The sequence below is a fragment of the Aureobasidium pullulans genome (assembly GCF_000721785.1).
Source record: "Aureobasidium pullulans EXF-150 unplaced genomic scaffold scaffold_9, whole genome shotgun sequence".
In the NCBI taxonomy this organism is placed as follows: domain Eukaryota; kingdom Fungi; phylum Ascomycota; class Dothideomycetes; order Dothideales; family Saccotheciaceae; genus Aureobasidium; species Aureobasidium pullulans.
This window is the reverse complement of record NW_021941029.1, coordinates 1,163,122-1,189,853: the sequence shown is the minus strand read 5'-3', so window position 1 is coordinate 1,189,853 and position 26,732 is coordinate 1,163,122. Positions and strand designations below refer to the sequence as shown.

Below are 26,732 nucleotides of genomic sequence, written 5' to 3'. Positions count from 1 at the left end.
GGAGTTGAGGAATTTGATTTTTTGGTGGAAGGCTTGGCGGGATTTCGATGAGGTATTTGTGGAATTTTGTTGCACTTTGTTCACAACTTCACACTGGTTGAATACATGGCAGGGCTGGAGGGTCAATTGGGGGTTGATGCCATCAGAAGCGTCAGGGATCGAAGGTGTCCAGTAATGTCGGCAAAAGGTAGGTCGTAAGATCAAATCGCTGCTTGTGGTTCCTTCCATAAGATGTGAGTCGTACCTTCTTGTACAAGATATATTTACTCGTCGGTCTCTCCTCTTTAGATAATTACAGTAGGGGATCGCCTCCTTCCTTTGCAAATCTCGAGAACGCTCCTTCTTGATTCGGAAATGGGTCGCTCCTTCCTGATATTATTCGCGTCAAGTCGTTCCTTCCCCATTGGATACTTGGTCGTTCCTTCCTCTTGTAAATCTCGAATCGCTCTTTCCAGTTTGGAAGAAGAGTGGTAAGTCGTTCCTTCCCTTTTTGAATATTGACCGTTCCTTCCAATCCATCCTGTACAAGGTACTGGTCAATCATTCTTTCCTGCTCGGGAGTCTAGTCACACCTACTTCCCATTGTTCGCTGTTTGTAACTTTGAGGACCGGAGGATGCACGAGAAAGAAAAAGGCAATCATGTACTTTTTGTCATCATATAACTCACTACTAGTACATCTGGGATATGCACACAGCCCTCATACTTCACAACCTCCACTCTACTCCTTGTTTCCCGCTTTCACCTCTTGCAAAGCCTCCTCGACCCTCTCAAGCGCCCCTCTAGCCCTCTGCCAATCCTCCATATCAACATTCCTCAAAGTGCCCCTCTCGTTCGTTCTAACCACACTCCTCAACACCTCTTCAACTTCACTCAACACAACCCTTCCATGTTCTCTAACCTCCGCCTCCCATGACTCTCTCTCACCCTCCCACTTCTTTTGCAGCCGCCTCAAAGTCCAGACCAAGCCCAAAGCAGCAATGGCTCCAGCCTCGGCAATCATGCTGCCACCGGTGGCGATGTAGAGCCAGATGCCCAGAGCAGAGGTTGCAGAGATGGTCGTGAGGGATTGAGCGAGCAGGGATTGCGCGCGAGCTTGTAGGGAAGGGACGAGGGTGTGGAGCAGTTTTTGACGTGTGAAGTGGATGGCCAAGGGCCAGGGGCGGGTGTGGAAGATGTTGATGCCGCCTTCCTGTTCCACTTTTGCGACTTGTGAAGACGTCTGTAGCAAATCTGCGGGAGAAGGTTGAGGGACCTTGTCGGTGAAGAATTTGCCCAAAAGTCCTTTTGAGGATGTGGATGGTGTTGAAGAAGCTTGTGCGGGAGCAAGGAAAGCTCGTTCTTTGGAGATGGGTGCGCCTGATTTGGAAATAGCGCGGTCGGAAGCATGCATAGCGTAATCAGGATTGAAATTCGCTATGCCTCCACCACTGCGGAAGAATCCTGCTTGTTCGATTCTACCGGCGAGGAAAGCGAGGGTGGACTCCGCATCAAGCAGCCAATGCGAGCGAAGCACTTCTTCAGCTGCTACACCTACATCATCCACACGCCAGAGCAACCGTGACCATGTCGTTCGTCGCCATGAGCGAGAAGCTAAGGCGTTGGCGAGAGAGACTTGGAGATCGGTGTGTGCGTGTTGTGCCCATGCTGAAATTGCTTGTGAAATTTCTTGACGCTTTTGTTCAGGAATGCTGTTTGAGACCACGGCTGCGCTGGCGACCTTTTCGGACAGAGCGATGGCGTCGGTTGCTGAGTCTAATGTTGAACGAATGTGTGATTTCAAAGTAGGTCGCAGGCCGATCGAATTGCCAGTAATGGGGTCAGAGGCCATGAACTTGAGAATAGATTGAATGTTGCTCGCTTGCCATTTTGTGTTAAAGATGGCACTGTTAGCGACGTCCTCACGGAATAAATCAAGAGCGACTCCGGCTTGATCAATGTCGACGGGAGAGATGAGACCGGTGTCGTTGGTTTGAGTGCGAGGGCTGTCTCGCGGCACACTCAGAGCGACTTGTATAAGACCCTCCTGCGCACCTGTGACACCCAGAGTTGTGGCTTCCAGCGCACTCGAAAGACGACCAAAGTCCATGCATCCTTGAATACCTTCTCCAACAACTATGGCTTTGTGGACAGGGTAGCGCACGAAGCCAGTGCGACCAGATGCAGCCACCGGAGTCTGCAACGGAGGTACCAAGATGGCTTCTGCCAGTCCTGACGGATCGGCTGTAATGTTGGAATCGCTGGGAGTGTTCAAGGTTGTGATGAGGATCTCTAGGTTGTTCTTCTCCAAGACGCGTGAGGGAATGTTCAATTCGTTTACGAGAGGGTTCATGGGTGGGATGTCGTCTTCGGCTCCGTATCTGCGACGTGTTAGCAACCTCTCGACAACAAGTCATATCTTATGTTCACCTCAGAAGCAAAGGCTTGCCATCTTGCGACGGTTGCTTGAGCATCTTCTCCCATTGACCCTCATCTCCAAGCGCATCGGCAAGCAAGACTCGGGCAAGCTTCCTAGCAGCCACGTCGCCATCTTGTCCCAGCCCAAGCAGACCGATCCTGACAGTAGGTCGCGAAGTCTCCAGTCCTCTGAGGGCTAGTTGTAGTCGGCTCTGGTTTACATAATCGCTAGCAATGTCCTTTAGACGGTCCAGAGAAGCGTAGAGTTGTTGGTTTTCGGCAGGAACATTTGAAGGAGGATTGATGGCTGTTCTTGAAGCCAAGTTGGTCGCATGTCTGACTTGTACGCGCTCCGGTGTGTATGAGCTGCTCTTGGATATGTGGGCGAGTCGTTCGCTATGGACAAGGCGTGCGCATGCGACACCGGCTGGTTGCGCGCGAATGATTGACGATGCGGAAGGCCATGGTGTTGATGGCGTATATCCAGAACTGACTATGCGGGCGCAAGTGTTTGGCGACAGGGGCCTCCGTGCCAATGGCACTCGTAGAAGCATAGTGACTTTCTCGATTGTCTGTCTCTCTTCCGTCTTCCGCAACTCGACATGGCCATGCTGCCTGCCAAGCGTCGTCAAAGCTCCCCAGCATGAAGTCGATTTCAAGACCATTTCACTTGCACAATCACTGAACAGACAAACGGCATTTCGTGGGCGTTTCAATAATGTTTTCATTCCATGCAATCAATGCATCGCGTGCTGTCACTTGCAGCTGTAATGTACACGCCCGCTTCAGGTCGTCACGTAACTTCAAAAAAGACCATCTCGATAAACTCCTCTGCCATACCATACGGGTATCTTTACTTTCTGGGGCTACGGCTTGAACCCGAAGACCTGTACACCTTGTTAGCATCTTTCTCGAAACGCGTTCAAACATCCAGCACTTACATGCTTATCCTTCTGGCAACACCGGCCAACTTCTGATCGCTCTCGGCTTCCTGCGCCGCACGCTGCAAAGCAAACTCTCTGGCAGCGTCGCTGTTTCTTCTAACCTCCTCACCAGAAGGAGGAAGTCTCTCGTTTTGCAAGTCCACCTTGCGAGCGTCCTCGAAGTTGGTGATGGCTTGCTTGATGCCCTCTGCACCCAGCATCAATGTACCAGCAGGGAGCTTGCCTCCGCTAGCAGTCTTCAACTCGGTAACGCGCTCAGACTCCTCGCGCAATACCTGGAACACTCTTGACAAACGACCGATGGCCAAAATCTTGTTCTTGATGGCACGGCGCTTGTACTCGGTGCTATCCGGGTCCATGTTGGCAACGCTGCTTGATGGAAGAGGGGGCGAGTGTGGTCCGGATGAAAGAGGTGTCTCTTCCTCGAGTTCCTCCTTGCTACAGGTGTTAAGAATGGCAATGAGCATGTCGGTGATCTTCTCGCCGACGAAGGGAAGCGACCATGTAAAGACATCCATGAAATTGGGCAGCCAGTAAGGATGAGGTGTGCAGTCTGTGATTTTGTTAGCTTCTGAGAGAAAGCCCTCATACGATCCATCTTGCACTTACTGAATTGACGAATGTTCATGACATTGTTCTCGTACTTGAGAACGGCGGCCTTGTTGTTGTAGACATCGAGGTAGTTGGGTGCACTGAAGATGGTCATGACACTAGGGAATCCAGTGGTCCTGGTCTTGCGGTACATGCGGTATCCAGCATCTTGAGCCTCGTGTGCGCGAATAATAGAAAGTAGGTTATTCTTCTCCAAGAAAGCACATGCAGCGGGGTATGAGAAGAAGTATGAACAACCTCTGACATGGTTGTGAACAAAGTATTCTTGTGTCTTTTCCTGACCAAAGTCCTCAAGAGGGTCGGCCCAGAGAATGTCGCACATAAGGCCGTGGGTAGGGGGCTCGCGGAAGCGGTCGATCTGGGTATTGTGTCAGTACAAGCCAAAGCGGCAAGAGAGGGACGAAACATACGCTCTTGAGATCCTCAAGTGTGTGCAGCTCGGGGCTGAGACCACCGTGAATACACAGGAACTGCTTGTTCATAACAGCAGCAAGAGGAAGAGCGCAGAAGGACTTCATGCAAGCCTCGTAAACGGCCTCGGAGTATTTGTGCTTGCACTCAAGCTTGAAGGTGAAGTAGTCGGTCAAATGGCGACACTCGTGGTTACCACGCATGAGCCAGAGGGTGTTGGGGTACCAAATCTTGAGGGCCCAGAGGTAGAGAACACACTGCATGTCATGTCAGATTGGTGCGATCCGCGGCCGAGTCAACGAAGCTTACCTCAATACTGAAGTATCCACGGTCGACATAGTCACCCAAGAAGAGGTAGCGCGTGTCTGCAGGGTCACCACCAACTTCGAACAGCTTCATCAGATCGTAGTATTGGCCGTGAACGTCGCCACAGACGGTAATGGGAGCGTCCATCTCCAGGAGGTTGGGCTCTTGAGACAGAACCTTTGTGCACTCGCTCAAAATCCATAGCGCCTGGTCCTCGGTAAGACGACCCTCCCGATAGAAGTGTTGCTTGAGGAATTGTAAGTTGGGCTTGTTGGGGTCTGTCGGGGAGAAGAATTGCTCGTCGGTCGGAGGGTGGAAGGCGGGCGCTTGCACGTCTGTTGGAATATGGGTCAGCTTGGTCTGATTATGGGTGAAACAGCTTGGCCGAGCTCTGAGGTGGTAAAGAGCAACGGCCAGGAATACAGTACGTACCCTTGCACACTCTTTCCAGAGTGCTGACCTGAGTGCCGTCCTCCATGGTGTGCAGAGTGAAATCGATCTCGGGTACGGGTCGCTTGTTGGTGACAGCGCGCACGGCGCTGTCAATGTACTTGTTGTCCTGCTCCATCGGGTTGCCAGACATGTTGAAGATTAGTCTGTTTGTTGCTGGGAGGTCGAAGTCAGAGTGAGTGGAGTAAGAAAGGGCAGCGTGCAGCAATGGCCGGCGGTCGCGTGGCTGAGGGGCAAGAGAGCAGCAGCAAAGACGGCTAGACCCTGCGACTGTGGCGGTGTTTCTTGACGCTGATTCAAGCTAATGATGCCTGACGTAGGATGCTGACTGTTGTCTTCTGAAAGCAGATGGGAGCAATTATCGTGTCTCGTCTACACAAGACGGGGCTATTCACAGAAGATAATCACGGATATTCAGGAGAAGGCTCATAGGTGGAAACTACGTGCAACTGCACATTTCTGAGGGAAGGCGGTCAGCTTGTGGAGAGTCCGCTTCGGTCTTGCCAATTCCACTCCGTCATCGCTTGAGCCCCAAACCACAACCGCCATCCATCCATCGTTGCACGACATGAGAAAACATATTCCACCAATATGGTCCAGCGTTTATGTGCAGGAATTGCCCTGATTTGAAGAACAATTCGTGCCGGGCATTCATATCACGTTTCACAATTCCGGTCACATTTTTGGAAGATGAGTACAAAGAACAAGTTGATAAAAGAATCGATTCGTGAAATGCAGAAAAATGCGTGCTAATGCTTGATAAACTCCGAGACTTGCGTCTCACCCAGATGTGAACCCCTCCCATTCATTGCAAAGGATACCGGATCCCAAAGTTCTTATCATGAAGTCGTCGGCTTGCTTTAGAAGCTGAATTTGTGGTGGATGGGGCCTGGAATATGACGATGAATGCGGGAACTTCTCCTTCTGACCACATCGCGCTTGTCGACAATGCCATTCGAGCATGTAGTGCCGAGAGACACGGGGCGAGGGACAGCGCAGTAGTCAATATCGCAGATGCCGAAGGTTTTGTCATCGATGCACACGAGCTCGCCAGGAGAAGGACACGAGACTTTGCCGCCAGAGCATGAACCGGAAGTGCTGTTACTGTTGTTGTAAGAGCCAGCATAGCCAGTTCCGGAAGGCAGAGGGACAACGCTGACGGAAGTGGCCAGGGTAGGAATGGCAGCGTACGAAGAAGGAGCCAGGGCATAGGAGGTAGGCACGGCAGCATATGATGAGCCGGGTACATACGAGCTTGATGCAGCAGCGTAAGAAGTAGGAGCTGCAGCATACGATGTAGGACCAGAACCAGCACCACCGAGCGTGCCAAGACGACTGGGGATTGCCAGAGGGAAAGAGCTGGCAGTGGAGACCGTTTGAACCACACCATTCGACATGTAGGTTGTGATCGCCGTCTTGGTGGTGACATACTTTCCGGGGTTGGGGAACTTGACGTTCTGGACAGGGTACTCATCGGTTTTTACATCACCATAAGCGGGACCCATGTTGGCGAGGAAGATGTCGGGGAAGTCGCTCATGGTAGCGTCGTCGGAACCACCGGTGATATCTACAGCAACGCAGTTCATGTAGATCTCGCGGTTGCCGACATTGTTGAACCACGTCCATGCCAAAGTAGCTTGACCATTCTTGACGCCCTGAGGAATGGTAAAATCGAAGGTGTTGATACAGTCGAAATTGTTGGATCTTGGATCATCGCAAGCCAGGGCAACCGTGTACGGGCCATCTGGCCCTGTGTAGTTTCCATCGAGGTTGGCGAGAGTGTTCGTGGGACAGCCACCCTCGATACTGTAGATGACCTTCCAAGCATCGGCTTGCTTGACCTTTTGAGGATCGGTTTCGTATGTGAGACTTAGTTGGCAAGATCCGCCACCATGGACGGCAGTGTTCAAGCCGGCTCCGGCATCAAAGGTGAGCTTTTGCTCCGAGCCGACAGCCATCTTCTGGCCACCGGAGCCTGGAAGAGCGACACCATGGCAAGGGAAGTTTGATCCGTCGTCAGCGAGTGGATTTTTTATGGCCGTGCCAGGGATGGGGTTGGGCGATGAGATGAACAGATGGGCATTTGCAGCCATGAAGAAGGCTGAGACGGCCAGAACAGATTGTTTGAACATCATGCTGAGAGGTGTAAAGGCGTTTTGTAAAGAGCGTTGTGCAAGAAGTTTGGCTTTGAAGATGCTTTTATATCGCTAGACCAGCTATGCGAGTTAAGATTCGATGGTTGTAGAACTGAGGAGACACGTTAGGTGTCTGAGTTTCTGGATTATTATGTTGTATGTCTTTCTCGAGGATGTGGTCGGAAGATTCGAGGGATTATATGTACGGGAATCGAAGCTGCCAGGGCTTCATTGTGTCTTGAAAGAATGACACAATGGATGAATGAAAGCTTGAATCAAGACAACCAGCAGGAAACAATGCACAACGATCAATGACCATGCACAACGCAGGGACAATGAGAAGGCGCCAAGAAATAGAGAAGAGTGAATATATCCGTACCTGACGATGATAAGTCTAGACCGTTGACTTTGTGGAGTGAATCTGATAATCAAGCAAAAGTGTGACCAGCTTGTGACGTTCTTGCAGACTGTAAAGAGTGTGATAGGAATTGCACCAGGCGATTCCAAAGAAAAACTGAGACGATGTGAAGGAGCAGGAAATTCCAGAGTCAACAGGGCCTCCCTTTCTTATATCGGCTCTTGTTCGTAAAGGTGGATATCCCTATTCCCGCCACATGTATGCGAACTGCAGTCAAGCACACACCTGCTTCTGTGCGTAGCCTAGCCAAGTCGCATAGTGGAGATCTGCTCATCGAACTCTTGGAGGGAATTGGTCATGGTTCACAGACCGTCGGGCCGTTAATATCCAGTAAGAAGTCAGATCCGCCTACTCAGGAGGCATTGCGCTGTACTGGTGAGACTGAACTAGGAGCTATCATATCGTTCCAAGCGCGGGGCAAACACCACTGCTGAAGCCTGAAAGATGGATGAAGAAGCGGGCAAATGTCCGTGCAAGTCTCCGCATTGCTAATCGCGCTTGTTAAAGATGGCGGTCAAGGCCACCCCTGCAGCACGGTAAAAGCTTGGTCCGGTCACACAGCAGTCTCTAGACCTGGACGAGACAGCAACAGGTGCCGCTGGCTTTCGCGGATCATTTTTAGACCTTGATCTGCCTCCTGTCCCTCACGTCAATTGCACAGCCTGCCAATCAGTATCACGTATTATTGGTCATTTCTTTTCAAGATTGAGCCAAGTTGAAGTCCGCAAACAGCAGACAGCGCAGCGGAGTCATGAGTTACGGCGCATCCACAATTGATATTGATACCCGCCCAGAGCATTGTTCCAGCATGCATGCATGAAAGCAAACCATTCCTGGGTGTGTCCAATCAAGACGCAGAAGTGAGACTCTGTCGAAAAGGGAGCCTCGGAAGGCGGCGCGTCTGTGCTTCAGGAGTGGATGTGACAAAGAAGCGATTTTTGTGCCTCGTCCCTTGCTCGGCCTTTGTCACACATGTCGTTTGTTCGCACATGCTGGCTGAACGTGATCGCGTGATTATTGACATATTTTCCACGCTTTGGAAAACCAATCTTGCTCTCAAGTGATGAAAGGTGGAACATAAAGAAGCAGAAGACATGTGGTTTAGAAGCTCGGGCCACAGATCTCCCGGCAGCCTCATGCGGGCCAGAGGGTCCGATGGAGCTTCAGTCGCTAACATGAAACAAACGGTCCTGTTTTGGACCTGTAACACATCCTTTTTCGACTCGTGCTTCACATGCATTGTTGTGCATTCTGAGCCGCCGAGCCAAGTTGCCTGCATGCCTTGCAAAGTGGTTATACGAGCTTTTATTGGAAGCATGTGTTGTGCTATTGTCTCTGGAGACGCCCGTCTCGCGAGGGCATTGCCGCTGTCAATAGCAGACATGTTCTTGTGGTCACCTCATGTGATTGTATACGTTTTTCTAGTGCAAGGCTCGTATGATAGGGCGCTTCGATGAGGCTCTCGAAAAGACTCGACCTCAGTCTGATATGACATCTTTTTGCATGGTCCGCAAGTCTTGCTTGTTGAGAGCCTGCACGAGAGGCTCTCTTTCAATGCCGATGTGTACCTTTCCATCTGTGCCCACAAATCGTCCATATCCATATCTTTGTCTTGGTCCAATCATTTGCGAGTTGCGCTCCTTCTCTGACATGCTCGACGTGTCTGCAAGATCGTGCATAGCATGGCTGGCAGCAAAGAAAGCGATTTGACTGGCGATTGTCGTGGGCATGCGAGGCAGCATCTTCCAAGGTCGACAGACGTACAGCACGATAGTGAACAATATGTATATTCCTAGTATCGCCACAGACACGAGGAACATGGGTTCCGACACGAAGACTCGCGTTTCCGGGGCCACAACAAAACCAGTGACCAGAGCAGTCTCGTTATTCTTTTCGAGAACGGCTGAGACGTGCGTTCCAAGTACGATAGCGAACAAGCGAGTATACAAAGCTTCCAGAACAGGTGCAGTCGTATCGAAGGTCGGCGGTGGCAAGTGTGGATCCAATATCGCCGAGCTGTTCAATGCTTGAGCCATGAGATAGTTGAGGAAGTCGCTCGGGTATGAATCATTGTGGGCACCGCCAGCAGCGGAGTGAAACGGATACTCGGGAGTGTTCGAACTTCCAAGTAGTATATGGAATGCATCAATAATGCTCTTGGCGTTAGGCTCGAAGAGCTGCTCTCGACTATCCAGTATATCGTCTGTTGGTTCGGAGTATTGTACCAGCCCTCGGCTGTCAACGGTAACTTCACGTAGCTCGATGCGTAACTCGGGTTTGCACCCAAGCCAAGATGCGTTCACGGGATCTGCTGTAGATACGAGCGACGACCTTCCCCATCCAGCTTGGACTGTCAATTCGCAGTCCGAGATATCGGCGCCAAACCGCGATGGCCAAAGACTCGTGTACTCCAGGGCTTCTGGCACCCGTGATTGGAAGCTACCATGAGTGAATAACGAGCTAGAGTTGCACGTAGGACTATCGGCCGGAATGTCCCAGGTCAACCTCTCACCATGTCTCGTCTGGCGTAAAGAATAACATTGTAATGAAGCACTCACAGCGGGCGTCCGCGCTTGGTACAATGCCGTGGATGTATTGCGTGACTCTAATCCCCCGAACGGTACATAGAAGAATTTCTCGTCCGTCCACGCGGGCAACGGTGTTCCAGCTGTGAGATTGGACATTGCAATGTAGTAATGGTCATACGTCGAGTTGGGGATGTTGGAGCCGCTGAGAGGAAGACGATGATCGGCTGTAAAATTCTGGGGTGTCAAAATCGTAGTCTGACGTTCGTGTAGGACGTTACTGAAGGCCACCGATAGTACATTTGCCAACAAAGTCATGATGCAGCAGACTGAAGCAAGAGAAATGCTCCCAGCCTTCAACGCCCTAAACAATATAGCCTGAGGCGGCAGTGAATCATAGTCCACGGTGAGTGCTCGGGAGGGCGGTGTGTTACCCTTGCGAAGTTTCTCGTAGGGCTGGAGCATGCATAGCGTTCTCGTAAGCCATGTGAAGATTGGCTCAAAGAAGGCACCGACAACCATTGGTAGATATTTTACCAGGATTTGGTTAATGAAGATTGAGGTGGATGGAAGTGGTAAGCCTACAAGAGTTAGTGAGACATTATATGGTGTTTGGACATGTATCGTACCATTGTCTCGATGCGTGCGGATATACGTAAACACAAGCGCGACTATGACCAACAACTGCAGGCCGAGGAAGCCAGATCCGAAATACCACGATAGCTCCACTGGCAAGATAGGTCTAGCAGACTTCGCACGTACTACGCTGGTAGTTTTGAGATCCGGGTCGATACAGCAAAGTGTCGGCCCTTGGTGACAGTTTCTCAAGGCAAAGGTGGTGTGTCGATAAGAATTTTCTAACTCTGTTGATGTCGCACAATCTTTACCGCTCATAGTCTGAACTAGGCGGGAATCATTGCCTGATAGCGCCATCATAGCTGCTAAACTTGCAGGTTCGGAGACCAGGTTAGTTTTTCTCCACGAAGGTATGGAGATGACTGTGAGAGCAGCAACGATGGTCATTGCTAGTAAGCCTTCAACCACATAGACGAAGGTGGGTACCATGATGAGGGCTTGGGTACTGTAATGCCGTGTTCCAGGCGATTGTTTCCCATCTTCAAAATCCGACAGTAGAATATCAGCCAGCTTCCTTGCCAGTAGCAGACGGTACGCAGCCTGGTATGAATCTTTGAGAACCTCCGGATCGAGATAGTCCGCGACGGGCCGCTGATATGCGCCAAGTGCAAAACTAGCTAAAGTCGGCAAATAGATGTCCCAATATAGTTCCGGAAAGTGAGAATGAAGTTGATCGTAAGGAGTGGGCCATGTTGATGTCGGATAGTGCCCCCGATTGTTGTTCACTTCGTAGCCTTGGCTCAAGCTCCACTCAAAGTCAGTAATGTTGACTAGATCGGCAGGTAGAGGCTCTTTAGGACCAATCGCTGCGATGTTTAGTACGCTCATGCTCGGAGGCGCGATAGTAGCATTCACCTCTTGCTGGTCTAGATTGATTCATGCGTCAGTGCAGTTTCTCAACATAAAGTCTCAGGTATTCCATACAGTAAGTGGGTTTGCACCAGAGCGTGGTACCTTCGAGAGGGTATGGCGAATTTGTCGAATCTGTGAGATTCTTACGGCCGCGTGACCATCGTAACAAGAAAGTTTGATTTGCTTGATCCGGACAACTGCCTCGAAGGTAAGAGTCCATACTCTCTTCGTACCAATAGCCCACGTAAAGACTGTTGTATTGGTCGTCTTTAGTCTTCGACGGCAGATTCGTGTTGGCAATGTAGTATCTGCACCCAGACGTGCTGATAATGTCATACTCGTCATAGGTCGGACTTTCGCAGTTTATATCAACTGAATAAAAGTGTGTGCGTGCAGTCCAAGTTTCAGAGGTTTCCGTCCTGGTGTTGTCGTCTAATAGGGAGAAAGGAGCAATTATGCCTTGTCTGCTCATGAAAGGTGGCAGGCTTTCGTTCAACCAAGCAATGTTGTAGACTGATTGGGCATAGGAACCCGTAAGGGTGGTCTTTTGGTCTCGTAAGGATAGATACGACGACGACGTGACAGTAGTAACTTGCAGAGTCTTCTCGATCATCTTTGTTGCAAAAATACTAGACTGCAGCGGTGTGAGCCCCCAAAAAATGATGACCACAGCCAGAGAAGCTGAGAATACAGGCCAATGCCTAAGTGTGTTAGCTGGTGTTGGTGAATTGATCGAAATAGCATACCGTCTTCTAACAGCTGTGAAGGGCACGGATGCCACAAAGTCGAAAGGATAATGCATCAGTATCGAGTCATTTCCAAGTGCACCACCATCTCTCGACAGTTGGACGTATGGTTGAAGCCTTTTGATGTCGAGATCGATCCAGGTCCAGACGAAACTGAGGACCAAAGATATGATGGTTGGCAAATAGAGGTATGAGAAAGTCTGATTCAGAGGTAGGGCACTGATTTTTGAGGCGAACAGGATGCCGGCATCCTGTTCGCTTCGTATCAGATATACTTGTAGGACAGCGATCAATGCTCCAGAAGCCAGAATCGTAGGGACCAGAAAAAATGCCTTCTGAGTCAAAGGCTTCCAGGACTTGTTTGATTTTGGGGAGACCAAGGCTTTTTTGTCATCTTCGTTCCATATTGAGAGCTCAATTGATTGTTCAGAAACAGTGGATCGCAATTGACGGCCATCGTGGGCTTTGTTGAACGAATCCGAGCTTGGTATGGACAACATATTGCCGGAGGTATAAATCGATAGGTATCGCGAGGCCTCAATTGAACGAGGGTGACGCCTCGATCCAGTCCGTCGAACTCACCGTGTTCTTATGGCCTTTCATCTTGGGCTTGGAGGTGCAGAGTCAAGCTGCAGGTAGCCGCCGTGGTAGACGCTACGATCGAGATAAGGCCGACTTGCATACAACCCGTGCAGGGTGTCTCTGCATTGGGCGGCTATTCGATGTTGGGTTACACATAGAATATGGCGATAGTCGGTCAATTTCTGCTGAAAATAGGCAGTTGATCAGATAAGTAAGCGCGGTGGGTTTGACAAGGAAGCTGCGATGCACAGCGCCAAAGAGACAAGCCAGTCTGAACGCAGAGAAGATGAGTTTGGTGACCCTGGCGATCTACTCACCAACCTTTCAATAGATCAAATGATTTTGTTGCTCGGCCTGAAGCCTGTGAGATGAACATAAATTTGTACAAATATAAATACAGAAGACGTGACTTCTTTCCTCTCTCTTTCGGAGCCCACCAAAAACGCCGCCCAATGCAACATTCTTAGTATCAACTCTAGTTGGAGCCACGCTTGTTGTTCTTCTTTTTGCGAGCATTTGCATCTCTGCTCTTGACCTCGGAGCTGCGCAACATGGCACGCTGTCTCTGGTATTGTCTGACGATGTTGTCGACACTGCCAATGTCGTGTCTGGGCTGGCGCATGTAGTAAAGTCTAGCTCTTCTTGCTCTCTTCTCCTTCCTTTGCACGACTTCGATACCCTCGACGTTGGGGCTGTAGATCTTGTACCACATCTCGACACCCACACGGGTCAGGTTGTTGCGGAGGAGGATGGCAGAGTCGATGCCTTGACGACGGATGTTCAGACATACACCAGCGTATTGGTCGCCATTCTTCAGGCGAACAAGGAGGATATCACCAGGGTTTGCGCGGTCGATGTTCTCGCGGCTGAAGAGGCGGGTACGAGCACCAGTAGGGTCGAGGGTAGAGATTTGAGAGGCGGTAACGGCGGCGATGGGGTCCTTGCAAGTTGTGCGAGCCGAAGGAACGGCAGGGAAGACAGGGATCTTCTTCATACTGTGTTCGCTGTCTGTAGAGGTGTCAGAGCCGAGAAGAGAGGTTCAGGTGGTGGATTCATCGTACTGCGACCGGTCATGATGGCACCCGGGTGGAAGTTGACGGGCCTGCCGGGGATGGTAGGAGCGGCGGTGGCATAGCAGCGCGAGTGGTGCTTGTCGGCGCGCAATTGGCGCAGTGCTGATTTGAGAGCAGCCAGTGGCCGCGCGGGAGCTGACATTGTCGTGTGTGTGGTTGACTGTACGGGGTGGTCCTTTGGTCAATGGTCGCTGCTGCTGTTTCGGGCTTCCGCTGTCCGCAAAAAGTTCGGTCGGCCAATCACGACGCCGCAAGCTTGCGGCTTGCGACTTGCGACTCTACCAAATAATCGAGGGCTACTCGCAATTCAAGACACACTCAATCATGTCGGACTTCTGCAGGACGTGTGCATTGCGCACTCAGCGTTCAGCTGTCTCTGCCCTTCGTCGCAACACCCAGACTCGCTCCTTTACCGCCTCGACCTCTGCGCAAAAGAACAATGGTATGCACCTTCAACACACGATTGCTCCTTCTCCGACTGACAACAACTCTACAGCCGCCCTGCCGACCTTCGCAGAAACCTCATCTCCCGAACTTGACGATGTTCTCCTTCAACTCCGCACAAAACACTTCATACCTGCCTACTTGAACAAGCGCCAGCGCCACCTCATCTTCGGCGACAAGTTCAAGCAAGAACTCGAGAATAACCCTGCATACGCCACTCTCGGCGAGGAGGAGATTCCTCTCAAGCACATTGATCGCAGAAGCGAAATCCCTGCTCGCAAACCTCTGGTCCTACAAGCCCTCCGTTTGATCGAGGAGAACGATGAATGGCGTCAATTGCCCTCCCTGCTAGAAGGTCTACACAAGGCTCGCCCTACCCCGGATCTGGTTCTGCAAGAGAGGATTTTGAGAAAGTTGCAGCTTAACGATCAGTTCCCCGTCATTCTGCGCTCGCTGCGACGATCGAATGCTACTGGTCTTACCCTCAAGAACGACGCCGTATTAAACCAAGTTCTCAACGCATTGCGTGAGACTGCCTCTCTGGAGAACTGGGAGCAGACTCGTCTGGAAAGATCGTTGAAGCATGCAAGCGAATTGGCCGAACTGCTGGAGTCTACCGACCACGGATCAGGAAGAAAGCTGTCACCAAACGATGCCAGAACACGTCCTGCAGTCATTGGTCTTTTCCTCGAGTTGCACGCTGTCTACGCATCGCAATATCAGGGTGGTAAGGACGTCGATGGAAAGGTCAAGGCCTACGCCACGAGATTCATGGCCACCTTCAACGAGTCCAACCAGGTATGTTTCTTTCTTTGCTTAAACATTAATGCACACCCGTTTTCTAACAAGTCCCAGCCTGCCGAGACAGATCTCCCCGAAGTCGGTGCTCCGATCGAGTTCCTCTCGAAGATGTCCATTTACCATGGTCTTAGCCTTGCTTCCAAGATCCTTGGAGGAGAAATGCCCGACGCTCCTCGCGCAAACCAGATTGTTCAGCAGTACGAGCAAAGATTGAGCACCTTGGCTGCCGCTCTCTCCGCAAGAAACCCCGAGCCCCACAGCTTCGCAGCGTCAAGTTTGAGAGCTTGGGATGCCTGCGTGAGGTAGTTGTTGTTGAAAGAGCGCTGTAATAGTATATGTCAAAATGTAAATGACCAAGTTCAAGTTCATTCCAGCTAATATTTGTACGGGCTTGCGCACAGTCATCTCTTCTTCTTGCTTGACCTGATATCAGAAGTCACGTTACAATTGAACAGCACGCGACAAGATTCGACCGAAAGTGGCATGTTAAAGAATTATCAGGATATGTACATCGATCTTGCGACTACTGCTGCATCATGTTCGCAACCACGCCAGCACAAATCTCATCTTCTGTCAATTGTTGTCCTCTGATCTCCGGACTCATGGCCTTCAGCAATACCGCCTCTTCAACTTCTCTGTATTTATTGCCAACACTCAGAACCATCTGGCCGTGTCGTTTCTCATCTGTCATCAACAATACAGCAGCTTTGGCAACAGCTTCTGCGGGCTGCAGAGTTGCATTCACACCCTTGTAGTTGGACTCTTTGGTAAGTGCTGTAATTGTCCAAGATGGGCAAAGAGCATTGACACGAATGGGAAGGTCTGGGTAAGTGACAGGTGCCAGACCACGCAACAGACCGAGGACACCGTGCTTGGAGATTCCGTAGTCGGCAGCGCGGAAACGGTGGAAGGAGGATGGTGAGGCTGTGAGGGTTATGCTGTAGGGTGTTATAGAAGGCTTTTGCTGCTGCATGTAGTGCAAAGCTAAAGAGGCAGTGTTGATGACACCCCTGAGGTTCACGTCCAGAGTCAAGAAACCGGGTTCAAGAGGCTCGTTGTTGGAGTCGACTTGGAGGTGGACATAATCGACCGTTGGTCTCATACCGGCATTGGCGAAGACATGATCGACTTGACCGTGCAGGTTCAATGTCTCCTTGAACAAACTCTTGAGGTCTGACCAGCTGGTCACATTGGTCTTGACAAATTTGTAGGATCCAGACTTGGGCTCTTCGGCGGGAGGATTTAAGTCGCCATTGACGACTTTGGCTCCGAGACTCAGAAGAAGGGTCGCTGTTGCTAGGCCGATGCCCGAGGAACCACCTTTCCACAATGTCAGGAGTGGTAGACAGGGATCATTGTAGACTTTTGCATACCAGTCATGAGAACAACTTTGTTCTCTACACCTTGCAGGTCAGAGTCGCTGATGTTAATTTCTGCCATATCTTCTGAAAACGGAATGAAACAGTTGGAATGGGTTGAGATGGAGATGGTAGAAATGGAATGGGCACAGGAAACAGGAGGTAGAGAAGATTCAGTTGAGCAAGACGAAGCCCTACCTTACGCGTAAGTGCGGCGGACGATCTAGTTGGGTTTCTTCTATATTATAAACTACTGTAGAGTGTCGAGGTCACGGACTACGAAGGATTAAAGAAGCGAAAGAGAGGGGCACACGAGGGGAAGTTTATTGTTGGCAACAGCCAAACCTCGGCTTTGGCATTGATCTTCATCTTCCCAGCTGGATGGAGATTAGATAAAGCTTATCCCCACAATCAGCATATGACGTTCCAGTTCGTTCACAATTAATCACGGATTCGGCGAAGTACGAAGGATTCGAACAAACATTCCTCGAGGGACAATTGAACATTCCTACGATACCATGAGTGACTGGGCTTTGGACGCGCTTGCCGAACGCGTCCGTGATCGAAAACAGGTGATATACTGCGCCTTTTCATGCTTTGTTCCTGCTTCTCACTGACCACTCGCGTGTTCAGAGCTTCGGAGACATGAGCAGTGACGACGGACACGAGGCTCTCGAAGTACACCCATCGATATTCCCCTTTCGTTCCCTCACATCTGATCACCAATCTCCACAGGTCGTCTTTGAAGACCAACCACAAGCACGGCGAAAGTCGTCGATAGTTAAGACCAACATGCGACCCAGCCCGCAACGCAACAATACAGCATGTATTGTACACCTCGGTCTGGAGGGAAAAGATGATGAGACGACGACTGAGCCTAGTGAAGAGGGCGTGTCCATGGAAAAACCAGCGGACAAACTCACAGGCAGTCCCCCTAATCATGGCGAACACACGCAATCACGATTGCTCACCAAGAAGCAATTGTCCGACATGGCCTTTGGCATTCGCGAACTCTCAAAACGTCTAGGTCGAGTCAAGCTGATGCTCAAGGTCAAGAACATCTTCGTTCTTACCAAGCTCACCGATGCGACTCTGTGTGCCAAAGCCGCAGAGCTGACAAAATGGCTGCTGGATCAGAAAGAGGCACAGTACACTGTGTATGTTAGATGCAGTTTGAGCATCAGTGGACTGTTCACTGACGAAGCGCAGATACGTCCAGGACAAGTTGCAGGACCTCAAATCGTTTGACGTTGAATCAATCTTGGAAGGCGACGAGTCAAAGCAGAGCAGATTGAAGTACTGGGACGAGGCCCTCTGCAAAAGAATGCCTCACAAATTCGATATTGTTCTTGCGGTAAGTCAAATCATGACGGTCTTGTACTACGTTACCGATCAGCATACTGATTACTTCCAACAGCTCGGTGGTGACGGTACCGTCCTTTTCGCTTCCCTCCTCTTCCAACGCATCGTACCTCCTGTACTCAGTTTCGCTATGGGCTCTCTGGGTTTCCTTACCAAGTTCGATTTTGCCAGATACCAAGCCATTCTACCTAGAGCCTTCAACGACGGCATCACTGTTTCCCTTCGTCTTCGCTTCGAAGGCACCATCATGCGCAGCATCCGTCGCGAAGGCCACAGCGATGAGGATCACGTTCAACGAAGACTAGATGAGGAGCTTGTAGGTGCCGAAGCCGACGACCATCACACCCACAAGCCCGAATCGGCATACCACATCCTCAACGAGATCGTCTTGGATCGTGGCCCTAGTGGAACCATGGTCGCTTTAGATGTCTACGGTGACGAGGAATGCTTCACTACGATTGCAGCCGATGGTCTCATTGTTGCTACTCCGACAGGCAGTACAGCGTATAACCTGGCAGCAGGAGGCAGTCTTTGTCATCCGGACAACCCCGTCATCCTTCTCACTGCCATCGCCGCGCACACGTTAAACTTCCGCCCTATCATTCTACCCGACACTATGGTATTGCGTATTGGCGTACCATATGATGCGCGTAGTTCTGCTTACACAAGTTTCGACGGCAAATATAGGTATGCATATTCATACGCTCCTGACATTTCTGCTCTATCGCTGACATCTAAACCAGAACCGAGCTGAAACCCGGTGACTACGTAACCATTTCCGCATCGAGATTCCCCTACCCCAGCGTATTACCCTTGAACAAACGCAGCGAAGACTGGATCGAAAGTATCTCACGCTCACTCGACTGGAATTCACGAGCGAAACAAAAGCCATACACGGAGGAAAAGAAGAAAGATGGAGAAGGCAAAGAGGAAAAGTAATCATGATCATGGCACGAGCATCCTGGAAACAATTGCATGGTAATGGAATGGCGTTTTTTCTGTCTCTTCCTTCTTTTCACTAGAGATACCTAAGACGTATGCTTCTAATTTCTATTCCTTGGCTCAAGCTTATTTCATACATAACTGTGCCTTCTCAAAGCTTATGCGAATGATATCAGTCACTGAACAACTGTCTGCTCAATTTGAAGTATTGTTCAATACTCATCTGACCTTGTTATCATTACGCTCACCTTCTTTCACGATCTCCCCAACGATACAGTCCATCGCTTTCTAGACCCCCCTTTTTCTAGTAACGTGATGCTCAAGTATCAACAATTCCATCAGATCTGTCGTTGTGTTGGCTCTATAAGTTCGGTCGCTCGTCTAGAGACGTTCAACATGCCCTCGCGAGGAAACAAAACAGCTATCGTCCTGCTGAGAAACACTGCAGAGGCCAATCTGGCAGACTACCGTAGATATATGAGATGATTAGTCCAAGTTACACAAAACTCAAAAATACATTTTCGTGGAGGATGAAACATGGACAGGGTTGTACCGCTAACAACCATTTTTCAGATATACTCGTGGTTCTATCGCCCACTGTGGACCTTATGGGGTTTTGCAATGTTCCAGGACAATTTGAACGACATTCTAGATGCTTGGGACGAGTTTTAGAGTGATCAGACCATGATGTCGACGTCAAGGGTAGAAAAAGTGATTTGAAGATTCGCGGTTGTGGAACACGCATGGAATCAACCCGGACCATTGTCCTTCTTCTGCTCCGGAGCACATGCTCTCATAGGTTTGAAATCGGACAAGCTTGTACAACGCAAAGCTCCGATAACTACCAACATGGCAACTTCTATCACCACATTGCGAGTTGGTGTTTGAGAACAAAAGCATCCATCATACCACCACGTGCCATGCTTAGGGTTTCGGTATACGTGCCGCAGGCCGTACAGCTACGATCCGAACTTCTTACTCGTCATCAAAGCAACAGTAGTAGCGATACTCTTGTAGAGATACCTCATATCAGCTATTCTCACCCAGGGACTCGTACGTGCATCTCTCTATACCATTGATCCGTAGAGGAAACACGGCACCCACAATCACACCCACGGCTCCCCCACAAGAGCGATGTTCGACATGTGAAGATCCTACCCCGCGCGGGGTCGATTGTGGATACGCTTTCCTCCGCAAAACTCATGCCATGCTTCCCAAAAAGCATCAGACCTCACGCCCCAGAATCACGCCTCCCCTAACACCCCTCTAGCCGCTGACGAGATGCCGCTGAAAGAGGTATCCCGCTTGACCGGGAAGGATTGGCTCGAACTTGGCATCACCACAGCCTCCTACGATCTAAAAGGGCAGCTATGCCTTTCCCCCTCTTGTAGAGTGTTTGACCTTCCTCTCCTCCATTTGAACCGATTGTAGCTCCGAAGGAATAAATCAGCAAAAATGATGCGAGCGGCAAGATACTACGGCAAAGAAGACGTGCGTATAGAAAACACACCTCGCCCTCAATTGTCTCCCGGTCAAATCCTCATAAAGCCTTCGCATGTGGGAATTTGCGGGACCGATTTACATGAGTATATCGCCGGCCCTACGTAAGTTTGTTTCCCTCCCTCAGTCTTTCGGTTTACAATCAATGATTGATCAATGTGTCGTAGTTTTGCGCCATTGGAACCTCATGCGGTAACCAGAGAAACCATTCCTATTGGCATGGGCCATGAATTCAGTGGCACGGTGTTGGAAGTAGGGCCGGATGTGCCTAATGCGGACACATTCAAGAAGGGCCAGAAATGTGCGATCCAGCCGACCATTTATTGTCAGAGTTGTGGGGCTTGTAGGAATGGGGTGGAGAATGCTTGTGCCAATGGTGGGTTCATTGGTTTGAGTGGTAAGTTGTCTACAAGCATGAGGGAGTTGTGGCATCAACTGACTTACTTTCTCAGGTGGCGGTGGTGGTTTGAGTGAAGCAGTAGCTGTGCCTTGGGATGCAGTACTGCCACTTCCGGACAATGTTGAGCTGGATACAGGAGGTAAGACTATAGCACGAACGAGGGTGATGAACAAGCCTGACCAGATTATATAGCCCTCGTCGAACCCCTCTCCGTCGCCTGGCATGCCGTAGCAGCCTCACCCCTCCTCGAAATCGGAGCAAAAAACGCTTCGGTCCTTGTATTGGGAGGCGGCCCCATCGGTCTCGCAGTCGTCCAAGTCCTCGTGGCACATGGAACGAAAAAGATCATCATGAGCGAAATCGCAGCACAAAGACAAGCCTTTGCCAGAGAATTTGGCGCACACCACGTCCTGGCACCCAACGTGTACGATGTGGTAGGCATCTCGCGCGAGCTTTGCCATGGCGAGGGTCCTGATATCGTCTTCGATTGTGCCGGTGTGCCTGCCAGTTTCGAATCAGCATGCAAGGCCATCAAGGCTCGTGGAACCGTCGTCAATGTTGCCATCTGGGAGAATCCAGTTTCGTTCAATCCTAACAGTTTGGTGTTCAATGAAGGAAAATATGTTGGAGTGCTAGGATATCAGCGCAAGGACTTTGTGGAGGTGATCAAGGCTATCGCGGATGGAAGATTGCAACCCAACAAGATGATCACGCGAAAGATTCCCCTCGACGATCTGGTTGAGAAGGGTATTCTGGCTTTGATCAAGGAGAAGGACAAGCATGTGAAGATCCTTGTTGACATGGAGATGGCTTGAAAGAGGTAGTTATGGTTAATATTGATGTAAGTAGACTTTTGGAGCTCACGCAGGAGGCATGAAGCTAGCGTAGAGACCACCTTGGATAACGGAGTACATGATCATCCCTCGAAAGATCAATTCTTGTGTCGCTGGCCTGCTGAAGAAGTTCGTAATCCTTTCAAATTGAGAACGACCAACCTTGCCATTTTTGAAAGCTCGACTCGGTGATACTATGGCAGCCGCAAGAACAATGTACCAAATCGGATAGCCTGTAGCGATACGATTGACAATTTGCACATGGAACGTTGTCAAAGCGAGCAGAGCCAGCAAGATTTGTGGGAGTGCCAAGCAAGAGATGTAGACCATCGTATGGTCGTAGTCTTTTTTGCGATCCAGACCTTGTTGTTCGAACCAGAGCGACGGCGCAGTCAGTCCCGTGGAGATTAGAACAAAGAGCATCGGCAGTGCCAGCAAGAACAAAGGAATATTGGACACGGTCCAGTAGCGGAGGAACCCCACATTCCTGAAGCAATGTCAGCAAAGTTTGGAATAGAGATATTCTGAAACATACCAATAATGTTCTTGTACCCATGAATAGATACTAGGCAAGGTCCGCGTACACCAAGGGCGCAGTTCGCTTGCTGCTGACGGACCTACGCAAAATTCTTGATACGCCATATACTGTGGGAATAGCATACCAGATAGGATCATGGCAGCCGAAATGCCAATGACCACAATTGTTACAATCGTGCGAAGATTGATGCGCGAATGGAACAGCATGTAGACGTGATGGAAGTAAACAAGTCCGCTGAACAGACCATTGCTGCGGACAGTGGTAGCGAGTCCAAAGCAAGCACCCGACAGTAGCAGACTGAGCAAAGAGAATGGTCCATACTTTTCAAGAGGCATTTCCCATGGAATTCGAGCATGCAGCAAAACACCCAAGAAATTCAGCATCGAGAACAAGCTCTCAGAGTAGGGAGCGGAGAGGAAGAGACCGGCGGTGGAGAAAATATGCAAAGAAGCCGCAACAAAAGCAACCTTACGACGTTGTCTCTTGTCCATGATGGGTAGGTGATGAACCAACCCATAGAGGATGATCACTGATGAGAGATGGGCAACATGAGAGATGATTACACCAGCATATGCTTGAGCATACAGCGGAGATAAAGCAGCACCAGGAATGACTGAGATCGAGTTCAGTCTAGATACTTGTACTTCGACAGACTCACTGGACCAACCTTTAGAGATCAAGCTGAGCAACCGGGTATAGCCCCAGCCCCAAGCCCATTCTTGTTCGAACAGATAGCCTCGCTGAGCGACACTGATAAAGTACAAGGCATCCCAGCGAACAAGTTTTGATACGAGATTCTTCGCAAGATGTGCCAGAAGGGTATTCTCGGACTGCGCGGACTGCGCACGGAGCAACAGCAAGTTGGTAGACGTATCGTAGCCAGGTCCGGGACTGGCATATGCTATACAGAGAAGCAACAGCTTCCAGAAAACAAACAGACAAGCCAATGCTCGGATGTCCGCAAACATCTGGTTCGACATTACTCAATCAGGAGAAGCTGGCTACGGGCCAGAGACGCCAAAGGGTGAAACGCGAAATGAGTGTTGGCGACAAAGGAGTCGAACGTTGACAGAAATCCGGACCCAGCGTCTCCTGACAAAGAAGTATCAAGAAGATGCAAAATTTGACGACAACAAAGCGAACGGGTTTCTGCGGAAGCGAATTGAACCGCAGAACGAGTTTATTGATCAGATGATGGAGAAGTATGAGGCAGGAAACGCGACGACTGGCTTGGAAAAGGCCGAGTCGGAAGATAAACCGATCAAATACGCACGGGGTACGGACGAAGGAGGTGCCGATCGTGAAGGAGTCGTAAAAGATCCGAATCCCGGATTTGTGCAAAAGGCTTGGGTGATGATTTTTTTCTGGAAAGCGCGAGTGGCCGCAAGGCTAACCGTAAGCGGGCAACGTTCTGCAGGGACAAAAGGCCGCTGCTAAGCAACCCAATTGATTGTATATGTACATGGGCATAGCCCCTCCTCATAAGGCAGACACTGCCCTCCCTTGTCTGACGGTCAACTTGTCCATCATCAGCGATTCTGGGAGCGTGTCAGCACGAAGGATCTTAGTTGGCCCTGGTGTCATCATCCTTCTTCCTTTGACTGTTTATTACTTGGCTGCCAAGGAGCTTCGACCCACTATCTGCATAAGCATACACGGATGGTCGAGATCTGACGAACGTTGTACGGGAATAGGCACATCTTGGTCTTGGTCTTGACTCTTGACAAGAGTTGGCCGTCGTCTCACCTTGGGGTCCTTCTTTTCAACTCTCATTCTTGCCTTTCTTCAGCCTCATTTATTCGTGCAAATGCACCTTGGAGAGACTGGATATTCTGGACGTCAGTTGCGACTTCCATTTTTGTAGCGAAACAATCGTCCGGAGATCGACATGGCTGATGTTGCGACCCCTCCCCGGCTGGCCGTGTCCGCCCTGCCAACCATGCTCATGAGCTATTTCACTGGACCAGCCACCACGGATAGCATTACATCGGGCAATACTGCATCGTTGAACGACAGCTTGAACGACAACCTGGAGAAGCATCAACATAACAACTACAATATCCAATCCCTACCCTCTACACCGATGCAGCAGGATACCCCGCGAAGCCACAGGAGTAACGCAAACAGGAACTCGCTGCCGTTGATGCCCCACGACGACGACCACGAGTATGCCTCTCGCGAGGGCTCCCTTATGAGTTCTAATGGCGGCGGGAGGTCCAGAAAGCGATCCTCTCGCCCCAAAACCTCGTACAGCATCGCCCATGCCCCACCAAAAGGCAGTGCGCGACACAAGATCCACGTACGCGCGAAGCCCTTGTTGCAATTGCACCAACTCTCGCAGTCGGCGAGGCCTATGCCAGCATACGAACTCCTACCCTCTGCTATATTCTCACCTTCATTATCGCGCGCCATATCAAAGGCCTTCCGCACCCGTCATGGCCTCTGCCCCGCCGACCTCGCCATTGTCAAAGCTGAGAAATATCACCAACACGAAGCATCCAATAAAGAGGAGGACGAGTCGCGCGATGTGCTGGCTCTTGTCTGTAAGGGGCGTAAGGGGGATGGGAACACTGCGTCCAAAGCAAAGCTGTATCTCGAGGACGGCAGCGAGTGGGAGGCATACCCTCTGCCTAACGGCGGTTATGAATTCTTTAGTACCGATGAGCATGGTCTTGGTATGACTGCACGCTGGGTCCTTCGCCGTCCGCGTGCTAGAAGAAGTCAATCGGCGTCCGACATGGCTTCTTGGTCCGCCGATGGCTCAACCAAACGCTTCCAATTCTCTACCATCAGCCCAAATTCTCGCCGTCACCCAGTCATCGCTTCTCTTACTACCACCTCCCTTGATATCAACGACTCCTACACGACTCCTTCACCTCTGGCCCCCTCTCCCGAAATTTCCGACCATGAAGAAGCTGGCCAGGACTCAGCCGATATCAGCACCGATCCCATCGTAACAAGTCAGTCTCTCAAGGCCCTGATCACTGCTACTGCTGTTTGGGTTACTCTTCGCGAAGGCTGGTGCCCTGGATATCGTTATGACGACCTCATGCTGCGATCGCCCTCGCTCAAACTCAATAACTCGCCTATCAAGTCGCCCACAGAGATGTCATCGGCTGCCAAGGAAGACACTCCTAGGAGAAGTGGCAGTATCGCTCGCATGTTCCGCTCTGCCAGCGCTATGAAAAGACGCTCAACATCATCTACTCAGATTGATGGGGTCACCTCGACTGAGGAGCCTCCCATCACTAGAAGCGCCAGTGCTAGAAGAGCTCGCGCCGACTCTACCAGCACCGTCTTGGTTCATTCTAAGCGACCTCGAGGACGTCGTGCTGATACTACCAGCACTACTGCATCCGGCCTTGCACACATGGATCTCGCTCACAACGACATGACTGAAGAGGAGGAAAGCGTCGAGACTACCGCAGCCATGCTCGCGAAGTCATCAAAGCACTCCTCGGCACCAACTCCTCTGATCCCAGCTCTTGATTTACAAGAGAGTGACGAGGACGCGCATACCGGCCGTTCAGACTCTGCCAGGTCTCAGGAAGCCGAAAGAAAACTTGCCGCTCAAGCTGCTCGCCAGAAGCGCGAAAGCTCAACCACATCAACCAATAGCATAGAAGCCGGTAAAATCGAAGCAAACACGCCCAAAGCCAAAAAGACCAGAAGATTCAGAAGCCTCTTCTGCGGCATGGCAGGTTGATGTGAAAGAAAGAGGAGGAGCTCGAAGCAACTGGTTTTGTTCTCGTTGCATATTATATCTCTCAAATGGCTGGACCTTGAAAGAGCCCACCCATTATACCCATATCCGCACCCATCCATTTTATTACTACGCAGAGCGTATGTACAGTACAAGTATTCTGATATCTCGATTAGCGTACACATCACACGAATCTATGATATATCCTTTTTGTTGACCATTCTGACCTCTCATCCATACTGAGTGTCGTTTATTATGGCTGTCGCAATGCAGAAATGCAATCACTCTCAGTGCATCCTTTCACACTCTGAACGGCACTGTGCCTTTTGACAGGAGGATTGTTTGCTACTTCCAATCCAACACAAGCGACCACCCGATCAATTTGTTTGTTGTTTCATGCAATCATGCATCTTACCGAAGCAGGTAGATCTGCCTTGCATGTACATATCAACTCCCGTATAACGTATACCGTATCCCGCATTTCCCGTATCCGCTTCCAACCCCGCCATCCTTTGCATAACTTTTTATGTATCACGGAACCCATGGATTCCGTGGTTGGTGGTTTGCTTCGGAAGTGAAGGGTTCCGAGTAAATATCGAACCATCGTTGTCCACACCGTACACGCCATGATTTTTTATTTGGTATACACACACTTTTCCTGGTTTCTGCGATCACATGCAAAACCGATCTTTGATTATGGTCTAAGGACACCGACTACAGATGTAAATCGGACGGTTTTTTTTTTAGATGACTGATGACGAGGAA

At 50.4% G+C, this 26,732-nt stretch overlaps 11 protein-coding genes across 11 annotated transcripts; 4 read left to right on the top strand and 7 right to left on the bottom strand.

Moving 5' to 3' along the window:
* Window positions 1–633: 633 nt before the first annotated feature.
* M438DRAFT_319337 (uncharacterized protein) lies at window positions 634–3,045 on the bottom strand. Its single transcript, XM_029902832.1, has 2 exons — window positions 2,409–3,045; window positions 634–2,359 (listed from the first exon to the last, which is right to left on the bottom strand). The coding sequence occupies exons 1-2, from the start codon at window positions 2,948–2,950 to the stop codon at window positions 721–723; spliced, it is 2,181 nt and encodes a 726-aa protein (XP_029760877.1). The 5' UTR covers window positions 2,951–3,045; the 3' UTR covers window positions 634–720.
* Window positions 3,046–3,333: 288 nt separating this feature from the next.
* M438DRAFT_273911 (Metallo-dependent phosphatase) lies at window positions 3,334–5,252 on the bottom strand (the record flags this gene model as incomplete). The annotated part of the gene is made up of 5 exons (XM_029900671.1): window positions 3,334–3,893; window positions 3,950–4,310; window positions 4,363–4,620; window positions 4,673–5,004; window positions 5,102–5,252. The coding sequence occupies 5 exons, from the start codon at window positions 5,250–5,252 to the stop codon at window positions 3,334–3,336; spliced, it is 1,662 nt and encodes a 553-aa protein (XP_029760876.1).
* Window positions 5,253–6,543: 1,291 nt separating this feature from the next.
* On the bottom strand, window positions 6,544–7,212 carry M438DRAFT_273391 (uncharacterized protein; the record flags this gene model as incomplete). Its single annotated transcript, XM_029900634.1, has 3 exons — window positions 6,544–6,823; window positions 6,850–6,863; window positions 6,937–7,212. Coding segments are annotated over 3 exons (570 nt in total), but the record flags the coding sequence as incomplete, so codon positions are not given.
* Window positions 7,213–8,943: 1,731 nt separating this feature from the next.
* On the bottom strand, window positions 8,944–12,950 carry M438DRAFT_365558 (uncharacterized protein). The gene is made up of 4 exons (XM_029907800.1): window positions 12,432–12,950; window positions 11,758–12,386; window positions 10,827–11,699; window positions 8,944–10,778 (listed from the first exon to the last, which is right to left on the bottom strand). The coding sequence occupies exons 1-4, from the start codon at window positions 12,929–12,931 to the stop codon at window positions 9,151–9,153; spliced, it is 3,630 nt and encodes a 1,209-aa protein (XP_029760874.1). The 5' UTR covers window positions 12,932–12,950; the 3' UTR covers window positions 8,944–9,150.
* Window positions 12,951–12,998: 48 nt separating this feature from the next.
* On the bottom strand, window positions 12,999–14,245 carry M438DRAFT_297342 (mitochondrial ribosomal protein-like protein). The gene is made up of 2 exons (XM_029901946.1): window positions 14,075–14,245; window positions 12,999–14,021 (listed from the first exon to the last, which is right to left on the bottom strand). The coding sequence occupies exons 1-2, from the start codon at window positions 14,226–14,228 to the stop codon at window positions 13,489–13,491; spliced, it is 687 nt and encodes a 228-aa protein (XP_029760873.1). The 5' UTR covers window positions 14,229–14,245; the 3' UTR covers window positions 12,999–13,488.
* A 165-nt stretch (window positions 14,246–14,410) lies between these two features.
* Window positions 14,411–15,637, top strand: M438DRAFT_374735 (uncharacterized protein; the record flags this gene model as incomplete). The annotated part of the gene is made up of 3 exons (XM_029908521.1): window positions 14,411–14,528; window positions 14,583–15,328; window positions 15,386–15,637. The coding sequence occupies 3 exons, from the start codon at window positions 14,411–14,413 to the stop codon at window positions 15,635–15,637; spliced, it is 1,116 nt and encodes a 371-aa protein (XP_029760872.1).
* A 217-nt stretch (window positions 15,638–15,854) lies between these two features.
* Window positions 15,855–16,771, bottom strand: M438DRAFT_274070 (NAD(P)-binding protein; the record flags this gene model as incomplete). Its single annotated transcript, XM_029900684.1, has 2 exons — window positions 15,855–16,651; window positions 16,705–16,771. The coding sequence occupies 2 exons, from the start codon at window positions 16,769–16,771 to the stop codon at window positions 15,855–15,857; spliced, it is 864 nt and encodes a 287-aa protein (XP_029760871.1).
* Window positions 16,772–17,146: 375 nt separating this feature from the next.
* On the top strand, window positions 17,147–19,119 carry M438DRAFT_345792 (ATP-NAD kinase). Its single transcript, XM_029905530.1, has 6 exons — window positions 17,147–17,261; window positions 17,323–17,367; window positions 17,425–17,846; window positions 17,899–18,043; window positions 18,107–18,738; window positions 18,795–19,119. Exons 1-6 carry the CDS (start codon window positions 17,208–17,210, stop codon window positions 18,988–18,990), a joined length of 1,494 nt encoding a protein of 497 aa, XP_029760870.1. The 5' UTR covers window positions 17,147–17,207; the 3' UTR covers window positions 18,991–19,119.
* Window positions 19,120–20,034: 915 nt separating this feature from the next.
* On the top strand, window positions 20,035–21,819 carry M438DRAFT_297335 (GroES-like protein). Its single transcript, XM_029901945.1, has 4 exons — window positions 20,035–20,597; window positions 20,661–20,890; window positions 20,946–21,032; window positions 21,086–21,819. The coding sequence occupies exons 1-4, from the start codon at window positions 20,449–20,451 to the stop codon at window positions 21,706–21,708; spliced, it is 1,089 nt and encodes a 362-aa protein (XP_029760869.1). The 5' UTR covers window positions 20,035–20,448; the 3' UTR covers window positions 21,709–21,819.
* On the bottom strand, window positions 21,754–23,232 carry M438DRAFT_273651 (mannosyltransferase; the record flags this gene model as incomplete). The annotated part of the gene is made up of 4 exons (XM_029900651.1): window positions 21,754–21,839; window positions 21,882–22,213; window positions 22,262–22,877; window positions 22,932–23,232. 4 exons carry the CDS (start codon window positions 23,230–23,232, stop codon window positions 21,754–21,756), a joined length of 1,335 nt encoding a protein of 444 aa, XP_029760868.1.
* Window positions 23,233–23,744: 512 nt separating this feature from the next.
* Window positions 23,745–26,187, top strand: M438DRAFT_345790 (uncharacterized protein). Its single transcript, XM_029905529.1, has one exon. It carries the CDS (start codon window positions 24,153–24,155, stop codon window positions 25,968–25,970), a length of 1,818 nt encoding a protein of 605 aa, XP_029760867.1. The 5' UTR covers window positions 23,745–24,152; the 3' UTR covers window positions 25,971–26,187.
* Window positions 26,188–26,732: the final 545 nt, after the last annotated feature.